The sequence below is a fragment of the Ostrea edulis genome, chromosome 9 (assembly GCF_947568905.1).
Source record: "Ostrea edulis chromosome 9, xbOstEdul1.1, whole genome shotgun sequence".
NCBI classification, from domain to species: Eukaryota; Metazoa; Mollusca; class Bivalvia; order Ostreida; family Ostreidae; genus Ostrea; species Ostrea edulis.
In genome coordinates this window covers 4,242,301-4,255,962 of record NC_079172.1, presented here as the reverse complement: position 1 = coordinate 4,255,962, position 13,662 = coordinate 4,242,301, and the positions used below count along the sequence as shown (strand labels likewise).

The window sequence follows — 13,662 nt, the reverse complement described above, 5'->3', positions numbered from 1 at the left end:
TTAATGGTCTTAGGATTTTAAACAATTCCCACAGAATTTGCAATATTTCCAAAAAGGATATTTTGATATTTCTACATGAATTCCTTTTTCTAAAGAATCCTTTTTTAGGAAATCACAATTCCTATAGGAGTTTCAACATCTCTGGATAACTGTGTGGAAATATGCTGATTTTGGTGATTATTTTTCCAAAAGCAAATCTCTGACAAAGCTACTTTTCAAGTCTGCAGATGTTGATCTATTACATCTTTGCTCATTTTCTGAGAATTAAAGGAATCGTGAATCGTCGATTTGCTAGTTGGGATTTAGCAGATGTTATCCAAAAACGTGTTTATATATGCATCTAACTATATATTTTGGCATATACCTGGGCATTGTTGATCAAAACTGCTACCCTTCACTCCAGCAATTTCTACATAAGCGTTTATTAAGTTGTGGACTTCCTGTGCATCGCAATATGGTATACTCTTTTCAACACAACCTAGAGAATGCTCGTATAATCTAAAATGATACGATATCCATTGGTAATTCTACATGTTTCAGTACACATTTGATACTATCGAACAGCTACATAAATATTCTAGTATGGTATCTTACCTGCATTTTTCTTCTTTTGATGTAGTGTTGGCATAATAAGTGAGCGCGTAATAAGCTTCGAAACACTTCTGATATTCGGGTCTTTCAAATGTTTCAAAAGAAAAACATGTTTCATTGCTAGGTTCAGTATCTAGAAATAAGAAAATATATTACTCATAAGCAATGTTACGATTTTTTATATCTACTGGTTTTTGTAGACCACCGATTAAAATCAATTATAACCATTCTCTAGATCTTGAAGCTGACAGAAAACATTAATGAACTATTTCAAAGACAGTGGGTGTTATGTCAGTTTGATTTTTTTACCACAATAATTAGATATTCGGTTGGACTACAAAACTTAAGACAGTTAGCTCTTCAACTTTTGAGCATAAGTGCGCAGGATGCTTTAACTGTCAATATTGTTTCAATACTTACTATATTGATCCAAATGTATTACATATTTACTACTTAAACCTATCCATTTGAAATTTATATTATGTAAATTTCAAATTTGAAATGGTTTGGAAAGGACTACATTTTGTGTCGAAAGGATTCTTTAATTTAAGCACGAGTTAAAAGGTTTTGTTTATCTGACATATCGTCAATTATGATACCCTTTGCAGTGAATTTCAATTTTGCAATTCATGATACAAGTACTAAAAGACTTTTACCTGATTCAAATGTTCTAAATTGATTGATGTGGTTGATATGTTTTTGTTTAATAAACAGAACACCGATTCTTAAAAACACTTATAGTGATTCACCCGAAATTTTGTAAAACAATCACAAGTAATTTACCAATAATTCAAACAATTGATGTATAACACTTACCGTCTTTAATTCCATTTTAAATTTAAAGCAAGACTTTGATTTATGTGCTATTAAAAAAAACCTCCTGATATGTTATTTTCAACTCTCAAATTCCATTTCATGAATTTTCCTTATTTTCAATCTACTTGCATGAAAGTTTTTCATCATATCTATATTGTTAGAAGACACGAGTGTGTAATTATTTGATATAATGATTAATTTGTGTTGCTTATTTTGTGTTGACATATACAATTTATGTTAATAAATACTTTGTAAATCTAATGTACAAAAAGGCCAAGTTTGACACACTGCAGTTCAATGACAAGCACTACGACCTCAATTTTTCTTTTCATATATTTCCCAAACCATTGACAATACTATAAAACTTAGGTAATTCTTTAGGAATTATAGAAAATTTTAAAAAAGTATTGGCAAAAATTTACCTAAGCATTTTGATATATCTGCCCCAACTATGCTAGTCACTGTATCATTCTTCATTCTTAATGCATTAATAAAATGCTGTTTGGTACAGGTTTTGTTTAATACTTCTTTAACGGCATTTTCCATACAGTGCATTGACGCCAAATGGAAAGATCTGAAAAAGAAATACATTAATCAATGTGAAAGTATCATATCTCTGGCTTTTCTTATAGTTCTTAAAAGTTTATTGTTATTTCGAATTTCCTAAATTTCGGCTTGAGCATCACTGAAGAGACATTATTTGTCGAAATGCTCATCTGGTGCATCAAGATTGGTACCGTATAAGTTTTACATCAATAAGAATTTCTTTAAACATTTATTGCATAATATTTAAGGATTAATATGATTTATCAACACAGCAGCATGGTAATAGCTGCGGGCGAATAAAGCTGTATGCGTCCCACACAATAAAAAAGAACATTGTTTATCATATCAAATCTATAGAGAGTTTGGTCCTGGATCGAGTGTCCTGACATTCAATTGTGACCCCACATAACTTACTGCGTTCAATAAGTAATGGTGAAATAAATGAATTATATTGTCAGGAAGATATGTGATATGTAGACTCCACAGTTGACGATCAGATTAGTTCTTCCATAGAACTTTATACATGGATATGAAAGGTGAAGATAACGAACAGTGATCAATCTCGTAACTCCTACAAGCAATACAAAATAGATGATTGGGCAAACACGGACCCCTGGACACACCAGAGGTGGGATCAGATAAACACGGACCCCTGGACACACCAGAGGTGGGATCAGGTGCCTAGGAGGAGTAAGTATTCCCTGTCGTATATAATTAACTATGAAATAAAAATTATCGTTACCACAAGGACGCATTTGTAAAACGGAATGTTTCTAACCGCGGAACCAAAACCATCTGTGGTATGTTTTCATTGCATTTGTAGGCGAGAAACTACGTTTTGGCCTTGACCTTTACCTTCACTACATCTAAACCAGGTCTCTATCTTAGCTATAGTTCTGTTAGTCACATGTGGCTTAGGTTAATGTTGTGGACCATTAGACTTATAGCAAGATGTCATATTCTCTAAACTAAAATCACAATGTTGCAATATATATTCGTAAATTGTATTAAGAAATGATCTTGATATTTAGAACTAAACATTATTTAGTCCTTGTAATTATGATTTACTTGTATCTACTTACGTGCAGAGGTTGGAAGTTCTCTTCAGGTACTCCAAACATGGAGTTGCCAATAACACAAGCATATTTGGTTTTTGACAGGTGGTGTTGACTAAATCAGGATCCGTAAGTTGTTTTGTTGCTATTTATATAACATTATCAACATATAAATATCAAATACTGAGAGAAATATTGTTATATCACACCAAGAGAAATTTCAAATATCTCGCCATAGAAATTGTTAAGAATTTCCAGACTACACTATGGTGATACTGTTAGTACAAAAACTCACTAGTACACGTGGCAAGTTCGTCTTTTCGCAATTTTGTGGTATTCATTGTATTGGCATATGACTGACTCCAGAAACTCAAATATAAGCGGGAAGAATCACTGACGTCATCAGCTGAACAAATTATATTCTTCCGCAGAGATTCAGAAACAAGACAGTCATGGACAGCTTCCAACGCACTGTGTAAATAAAATGTCGTATAAACCGCATATTATTACATACATGTACCTACATTTAAAACAACCTATATAAAATCATTAGTTGTTGAAAGTTTAAAGATGTTGATATGGTTTCAGAGGATACACGAGATATTTGAACACTTACAGACACCGTGACTGTGGGTTTTGCATTGCATAACCTAAATAGGACACGAGGCATCGAGATGCGATAGATGGGTCACTGTATAGGTAGGTCTGGCACGGCGATTGGGCTGTTAAATAAGAAAATATATTAACAATTATTTTAAATCAATATACTCAAAAAGTTAGTGCGGGAAATCAGGTATAGTCATCGTGCAAGCAGAATAAAATGATTACTAAATCTATTATTCCTACTAGACATTTTAGAAACTATAGCAACATGGAACCCATCCCTTTAACGATCTTCTTTATCAGAGAGTACCCGTAATCAATCAGTATCAATCTCGTCGTGAACATTTTGTACCTATTGAGTATCTTAAATGAATCATTTCATAAAATTTAATCTCACTGATAATACTGTGCGATTGGCTACAGTCACTGTCTATATTAAATGTCTATGTTTCAACGTAGATTGAGGATCGAACGCGGGTACTCCTGTTGCAAGCTAAGAGAACTAACCAATAGGGCTATTGTGATGTAAAACTTATACGGTACCAATGAGAGGTGAAGCGAACGAACAGTGATCAATCTCATGACTCATATAAGCAATACAAAATAGATAGTTGGGCAAACACGGACCACTGGACACACAAGAGGTGGGATCAAGTGCCTAGGAGGAGTAAGCATCCTCTATCGACCGGTCACACCCAACGGGAGCCCTATATCCAGATCAGGTAAACGGAGTTATCCATAGTCAAAATGAGTGTGCCAAGAACGGCCTAACAATCGGTATGAAACACGTCAGACAGTATTTATGAGTTCAGATACTTATGGTAAATGCAAAATACCCAAATGTGTGCCCGTACTTAACGGAAATATAATTGCAATTTACTTTCTAAACCCAAAATATTTTCAATCTAAACATTTTCAGCTTTTTCAAAATATCCTCATTGTCCATAATCTAAACTACAAACAATCGAATGCGCAAGAATTAGCAAACTTATCCTAACTACTATGGTTGATTGGCACTTCTTAATAGTTTTCGTCCATACTTAGGGACCTTGGATCATCATTATAAATGCGAAATTCACAAAATATCAGTGAATTTCAGAAATCCTGTCAAATCTCTGTTTCATGAGTGTGATTGATGAACATAGAATAATTTACCAACTAAACCACACAGTCTCACCTGCACATGCTGTATCGTTTATCAAGGAGTCCAGTTCAGGTAATATGACGCTCCGGTTACTTCCGATTATGGCCTTTGTATCCCCGAAATTACAATTCCCGAACATCTTCAAGTCTTTATTATTTGCGTCAGCACAAATCACTTTATAGTGATACAAACTGCAGAGTAGAATAAAGTTTAAATGATTTGTTTTTGTAAAAAAAAAAGAAAAAAGAAATGTCTCCCTATCTCCCCAAATTGAAAGTGCTCAAAATGATATCCCCTTTTAAGGGGCATAGACACTATTGAGATGAAAATTTTATTTCATTTTCTTTGTTTACAATGCTTAACGAAAGTAGTTCTGATGGTTAAACAAAATTTGAAAACAAAAGTTTTGAGTTATTAATGAGGTAAAGCACTAACAATTTGTTGTTATGTAAACAAAGATCGTGCCATTTTTTTGTTTACATATTGATTGCTTGATAGAAAATAGCATGTTTAAAACAAAATATTATATGCTAAACACTATAAACTATCTAAATGTATTCAGAATTAATTTGTAAATTGCAAAATCTGTTTTAAACGAACTTTTATTAGTATATTCAGCCTATATAAACAAAAATACGGCACGAGCCTTCTTTACATAACAATTAATTGTGAGTTCTGTATCTCCCATATACCTCGGCAACTGACATTTAAATTTTTACTGACCAATACTTTACTTAAGCATTCTAAACATTAAAAATGGGAAAATAGAATTCGAAAATTTTCAGCTCAAATCGTGTCTATGCCCCTTTTAATGTACTGCATGATATGGAGGAGAAAGCATGAACAGGAACATAGAGATTATGAACTGCACTTTATATGACGCAATCCTATTTTTGCATGTCCTTGAGTATCTCCCATTTGGAGAAAACATGGCCATTCATTTGAACAAACTTGAGTCCCCTTCACCCAAGGATGGTGTGTGCCAAGTTTCTTTGAAATTGGCCCAGTGGTTCTTGAGGCGTAGATTTTGAAACAATGTCATAACTTTTTTACTAATTCTTAATTATATCCACTTCAAAAAGGGTGTGGTGCCTCATTTGAACAACTTGAACCCTCTACCCAAGCAAGCTTTATAGAAAGTTTGACTTAAGATAGCTCTGTGGATCTTGAGAACAAGTTAAAAATGTTAAAAGCTTACGGAGGGACAGACAGAGAGAAGGAAGCTTAACAAAAGTGACCAGAAAAGCTCACTTCAGCTTTCAGTTCATACAAGTTAAAATGATACCAGCCATAACAATAACCAAGGAAAGGTAAGTCGAGAAATTCACTACATGTCTATTGATTGGCAGCATTCTCTGTTTTGTTGTGGCTGTTGAAATGTCCCTACCTGCATAATTCCTTACTGGAGTTTCGGTGCTCTGTCAAATTCACTGCACAACTGTACTTAGCATGGTACTTATATAATTCTACTTCACGGCAAAAGTTCCTAACATCATATTTTGGCACATTCGTTACTCCATCTGAAATTTGTTTTTGAATAATCATACAATATTCACTCTTTCGAAATCCATGTTTGACTGCTTGAAACATTTACTTTATTTACTTACCAAAGCAGCTTAAACCATCAAAGTGGTTCTTCGAATCACCAAAGATAGCGCGTATGTTCCTCCCGACCAGATTGGCAATGCCTTCCATGGTGCAGGAAAATTGTTTCACTTGCAGGTTTGCTGTCGTACACAAGATTACGTCCCGGTACATGCTAGAGGTACAAAGACAAATAATGTACAATTTTACTATAACACATGGACGTAATTATCAATAACTTCATCCGTTGGCTAGTTTGCTTTATTATTTACATGTACATGCATCACCTAATCGGGTGACTTATCCCCAACCATCCATATTTTCATTGTAAAATGTGGTTTCCAAAATATCGATGCATGAATACTTTCTTTTGTAGAGACATTTTCAAAGATAAGAAATCAATGATCATACATATTGTATTGCTTATATATAGAGCAGTGTATAACATATATGGATATAAATTTTAGCGTTTGCTGTTCTATTCGGTGAATAATTTATTTTTTAGTGTTACAAATAAGAATACGAATATCACTTAGATGAAAGAAGTTTGAGGTACGTAAATACAAATGTTCAAAGACATTTTTCAATGATGATAATTCATGAATGATATGCACTGAACGGAGAGACTCAAATTTACCTGCAATCATCCTCATAGAGTCCATTCATGAAAGCATTGAATGCACCTACACAATCCCTAGTAATTGTTTCTTTGACGAAAGTCACATTCTTGCAAGTGCTGTACTCTCCTAAAATAGATAATAAACCGATATTTTCACGCCTGTACATGGGATTGGATCCCGATTGCTGGCTGTATATACGAAATGAATAATTGAAAATAACCATTTGCAGTTTGTTACTTTTCAATGTACACCATTTTCCCAAACACATTCTTCTATCGTGACCACGTTCAATTGTGCCTCATTTAATTTTCACAATGAGGAGTGATTTTATCCATTAGCAGTTACATATATTTGATTGGTCTTGACATTTAAGTTCTCCTTATATGAGATATCTAACAAGTACTGAAAGTTCTGACAAAGATTAAAGTTGGAAGGACACCAAGGGATACACACTGAGATAGAGACAGACCAACAAACTACGATCTCTGATGTTAGATTCTTGCAATGAATATTCACTTCTACAAAGCACAATACACTTACTCCAGTCCACACAAGTCCTCACACAGCCATTCGAGCAGCACTTGTGGTGGTCCTTACAATGACTATCACCAATGCATTCTTCAACATTGCAGCTTCCAGCAGCAACAGAATAAACACGAGGACAAAATCCATCCTTTACCACTGTAAAATATTCAACACATCATGAGGATAGTTTCTTATGCATGTTTATGAGATGGTGAAAATCTTATCCCTACTGATGGCAATGGATATTGTTAACATAGTAAAACCAACAAACTGTAGGCACCAAACGCTACAGATTAAAAACAATACCAACGTCGAGCTTCACTGAATAGACCCTCAGCAAAATCAAATTATTTACTCCTCATTCTTATTCCACCGCTGGGTCAGCATTGAATACCCTCTCTTTCGTTTCTTTTTCTGATACATGTGTAAATATTGTAAAGAAATATGATATGCGCTTGCCTGTATATACCCTTACCAGTATCATGTGGAAAGTATCCTGGATCCACCTGCATCTGGTGTATCCGACCACCTTGGCCAAGCATTTCTTTGATCTTCTCTATCAAACCGCCAGAAGTGAGAGGCCAAGTAACTCTGATCCAAAAATCTACGATGATGCTGCCATTTCTGAAGGAAAATAAATCATTAAAAACAGGATTCATGATTTTACATTTTATCTCTAGGTGGGCATAAACATATACTGATGGTGTACTGTATAGCATTATAAGTTCTTGATAATCAAGTTTGATTTATTGTACATACCTGAATCCGAGTATCTTCATTTGACTAACACCGCTAACGTTTCCAAAGTGCGCTGTCACCTACAATATTTGATTATAACTAGGCTATATAATGTCAACATTTTATTCAATTGCTAGTATTGCTGTACACATATTACAGCTGTATTTATATCAGCTTCGAACAATATTGTTTATAACAGCTTTGTACAATATTAAAACGAAGAGAATATTTTGATATGAAGATCTGTAATGTAAAACTTCCTACGTTGCCCATTATCGATCTTTCCATCATCGTAAAATAATCCGAAGTATCATTCAACAGCTCCATTCTCCAATCCATGTTGAGAAACTTCAAACTGAAGGTCACAACACCATCTAAACATGAGGTACAAAAATATTTAATTGTTAACTGTCTATCATCAATGGAGCTTACGAAATATTAAACTACAGAATATCAAATGGGATTAACAGATTAACGGTCTTACTACCGTCATGAAAATATTGACTATTTTTCAGATAATATCATGAGAGGTCTGCTGTATATAAACTATCAGGATAATATGATATGTAATAATTGATTCATTGATTGTATATTGTTTAATCTCCCGCTAGTGCTTTTTCACTCATCTAGAGATGTCACCATTGCCGGTGAAGGGCTGGAAAATGTAGGACATATGATGATGTGAAAAAATGAATAACATCCAAATTCAAATTGATCATCTGCTGATGTAAAAGGCATCTCAGTATTTTAATGTACATTATTATTTCCCCATGTAATTAACCAATAACTGAACTGTAGATAAGGTTTTGCGTGGTGATATTCATTGTAATTTGCCTATACTATCATCTATATAGGAGCCATGCAGTAAACCCAGAAAATATACTAATACTCTTTGGTTTAAGGTACTTACCAACTGTTGGAGGAAGAGTGGTGACCCATGGGCGAGCTGTGTCATAAAAAGAAATTTGTATAGAAGTATTGATATTATAGAAATCCTAAACCGACATACTAGTTCCTCCATGCGGATTGCTAAATTTTCAATCGCACTAAAATCTAATTTCTAATGCTAATTGTGAAATACCCAATACTAATAGCCAAATTAGATATACTGATTGGCATTTCCTATTTGTTCAAGACCATTTGGTTATTCTTACCTAATGCATATATCTTGTTAATTGCTGATTGTTCAAAGCTTACAGTTCATTTGCGATTGCTTTCAAAATGACGTTCATAATTGACAATACTAAGAATGTTTCAACACCGTTCATTTACAAATTTAAAACCATCCGTTTTAAGTTGAAGGTATGTTAATTTGCGTATATTACCGACTGCAGAGGCTCAGTGTTGCGCTTTGTAACCGGAAAGTCATGGGTTCAAACCCCTCTCGTGCCTAGATGGCGACTGACCTACTTGTTAGACATAGAAGCTCAGCAGATAGAAATTATTTTCGCGGGGCCTTCGTATAATACCTTAAACATTGTGGTTCCTTAAGATTTTCCGTTGTTTTTAACCATTTCCTTACAGAAATATTTCATATTTTGATTGTCATATATTTTAGTAACAATTAATATAGAATTGAAACGCTTTACAAAATTCCTCACATACTTCCATAGAACTTATATACTTCAGGTAGTTGTTAAATGAAATAATGTTGAACAAACCCTGTATATACATTTTCTGACTTTTAGTTACCCACTATCTCTAGATAAATTAACATTAATTCATTACGTAAAAACAATTAATATAATTATTTAGTAATTCTTATGTACCATATAGCAGTTACCATTTACCGAAATCACCATTTTGGGCCAGTACAAAAATCAGCATTTGACAACCAGCATTTAGCAGATAGCAACGAGAAAATGTCATTTACGACCCACCATTTCTATATAAGCATAGCTAAAACCCTTTGAATAATGTAAATATCAAATCATATCTTTGAGTTCTTGAGCCATGATAAACTTACATGACAATAAACGAATAGTCTAGAATTACACTACATCTTGAGCGCGTGAAACTGATTAGCATATGATTGATACTGTATGAGAGAGAGAGAGAGAGAGAGAGAGAGAGAGAGAGAGAGAGAGAGATTGTATCTTGCTTATCGTCTCAGTCGAGAATTTTTCACTCATATGGAGACGTCACCAAGACCGGTGAAGGGCTTCAAATTTAGGCCTATGCTTAGTGCTTACGGCCATTGAGCAGTGAAGGTTCTTTAGCGTGCCACACCTACTGTGACACGGGTTATCCGGTTTTAAGGTCATCTCCGAGGACCCGTGACATTCAATCCTACTGCCGAGTGTTTGACGATGGAACTATCACTACCTGTTTTAACGACTTAGATTTGTCACGGCCGGGATTCGAACCCTGGTTTTCTCCATGCGGGGCGAACGCTCTAACCACTTGGACACCGCGGCGGTGAGAGAGAGAGAGAGAGAGAGAGAGAGAGAGAGAGAGAGAGTTGCAAAATTGATTATCGTAATTGATCACTACTCGTGACAATAATCACAATGTTTAAATTAAGTAAATAAAATTGATTCAAAAGCTCTATTTTCTTAAGAAGAAAGTTTTAATAGCTGTTGTGTAAACAACAAGTAATCCTCTTCCATAAGTTATAAAATTGCATACTTACTGGTGGTCAAATCTTTATAGCCTGAAAGAAAATGATATTCAAATAAGAACTCATCATTGCTTACAACAATACAACGAGTTATAGGTTTTCATAGATCAATTAACACATACAGTCAGCAGGGTCAAAACGAAGATTCAATGTTAGATCAATTAACACATACAGTCAGCAGGGTCAAAACGAAGATTCAATGTTAGATCAATTAACACATACAGTCAGCAGGGTCAAAACGAAGATTCAATGTTAGATCAATTAACACATACAGTCAGCAGGGTCAAAACGAAGATTCATTGTTGTTTTCATTGTAAGTCCGAATCTCGTCATGGCAATTTGATCCCATACCTCATATACATTACTGCAACAATGTTGATATCATATGACATCATCAAGACGTTATTTACCTGGTTGTTGGCAGGTATGACCACACCCATTAAAGCAGCATTTTGCAGACCCTGTACAGTTACTGTCCATTTGACATTCCTCGGGACAGGTCCCTGCTGTGGTATTTCTTACGAGTGGACATTCACCATCCTTTGGTTCTAGGAAATTGTAATTGTATTTCGTCAGTCTTGTCATTGATTTAAAACGTAATTGACTGACTCATCCATGACTTTTGAACGATTTAGTAAATGTTGACCCAATACAAGCATAAGGATTTAGCACGAGCTACAAGGTTGTTCACTACATCAAAACGTTTTATGTTTTATGACAATACGTCTCTAGATAGCGAATCAAATATTTTTTTGTGAAAATACTTGTATCGATCGATTTCTTTTTATATCTACGTAGCTCAGTGGATATGGTATCGAGTTACTCAAATCCATCGATGTACTTTGATAATATTTATTGAAACAGGTTTTTGAAAACGATGTCTTGATCTCCGAAAGTGCAGATGTTTTGCCTTTTGAACATGTGTACTTATTATATAAGATTGTACCTTTCATGATTTAAATCATTTTGTGTTGATTTGATAAAATCTTTTAAGGTGTACTGAGCCACCTTAATGCATACCTCCTCTGTACAGAAAGTAGTTATCAACTTGAAGTAGGTGTACTGCCCCGTTCTGCACTGCCATGTGAACCGCATGCATAGCATCACTTCCAGATAACTTAGAGCCATCATATGTAAATGTCATATCAGCATATATGCTTCCTTTCCTGTAAAAGAAACCAATAATATTGCTATGTTACCTATACACCAGAGCGACACATGGATCCATCTTTGGAGATGCATACATATTCTCACCTTAAAGAGGTTACCGTCAGATGTAAAAATCCTGGAACGTCACCAAAAGCTTTCGTGAACTATAAAAAATTGAAGAAAAATGTATATTTCCAAAACAATTTTTATCCCACAAAAGTTGGTTTGATTGTTTCAATGATACTTACATTACTAACGATCGTAATATTCAAAGATTGAAAGTAGGTTGATTTCGGATTCAGTAACGAATCATCCCACGTGAATCCCGACGTCTTTATTGTGAAGGCTACTCTTTTTACTACAAAAAGATATTTATCTCGGTAAATATGATTTAGTTGCTAAGAAATAAATCATATTTCAACAATCTTCATTCCATTTTGCTTCAAATCTCCATTCTTTGCATTGTAATTTTTTGATGCTGTAAAATTACTCATAAGCGTTCGGCTATTAAACAAATGTGAAAATCTTGGATACCATACTTTTTTTACAGTTGACATTGATTTTATTAAGTAAGTCCAGAATTCTATTTTTGGGTAAAATATCCGAAGATATCCCCTAAGTATTCCTCACCTGGGGTGCTAAGGGCCCCCTGGATTAGAAAGGTTTTTAGTTCATATAATTCATATACATACAATTTCAGAAAAAAAAGATACTAATAATATTGTACAATATAATATTATATATGTAGTCAGGGGTCACATAATTCAGAGTCCGAGTTTGTGTCCCGACCTGTTTATCTTGAAGGACTCTCCTCTTCAAGTATATCAACATATTACAATGCATACGGACAAAAATTATATGTTTATTATACATTATATCTTTTCAGCAATATCCTTTAGTATTTTATAGAAATAATTTGCTTTGATTTTTTCACATGCATAGAATTCATAAAATAACTGTTTCTTAATATACACCATGAGACCGTGAATACTTTCTTCACAATTTTCAAATCTACATTTCATTTTAAATTTTTGTATTTTCATAGCAATAAAAGATATTACATTGTTGTAGCTCTTTGTTGTATTGTTTTCTTGTAGATAAAAACCTAGAACAATTAATTTCCATGTAATCTTGAAATTGAAATATTTTTCCTGCAGTATTCCAAATATATTGTACATTTTTTTCACTCAAAGAGTAAATGTCTTGAACTTTCTACAACATTACATAATTGGCAAAAACTGGATTGTTCCTTTTGCCATTTGCTTCGTGACAACTTACAGTGTGTCAAGTTATGTAATAATTTGTAATTGGATACTATACTTATCTTAATTATAATTGATACATTGCTTTACATATACTAAAGACTGAAAAAAACAAACTTTGATGCGTTAATTCGTTATGGAAGTAACTTTTATACTTTCTGCTGACTGAGCACTAGATACTAATATTTCCTTTTTCCAATTTAGTTGAAGAAGCAAATGTATATGTGAAAAAGTCTAGTCTTTAATTTATCGTGAGGAATGGTCGTGTAAAGTGTTGAAACGTCATACGTTTTGATGATGTCGATTTGAAAAAAGTTGTGCGATTTCAAATTTACTAAAAGTTCTTTAGAATTTTATAGAATCCACATTTGATTTACCTCACTTTGGGCATATGTTGTGGCACAGAATG

At 34.0% G+C, this 13,662-nt stretch overlaps 1 protein-coding gene across 1 annotated transcript in view; it reads right to left on the bottom strand.

Annotated features, from left to right (window-relative positions):
- The window catches only part of LOC125658375 (uncharacterized), a 99,180-nt gene that overhangs the window by 66,306 nt on the left and 19,212 nt on the right, over positions 1-13,662 (bottom strand). Inside the window, exon 18 of the mRNA XM_056148304.1 lies at positions 12,240-12,349. Coding sequence (XP_056004279.1) covers positions 12,240-12,349 — 110 coding nt within the window. The remainder of the gene's footprint in view (positions 1-12,239; positions 12,350-13,662) is intronic.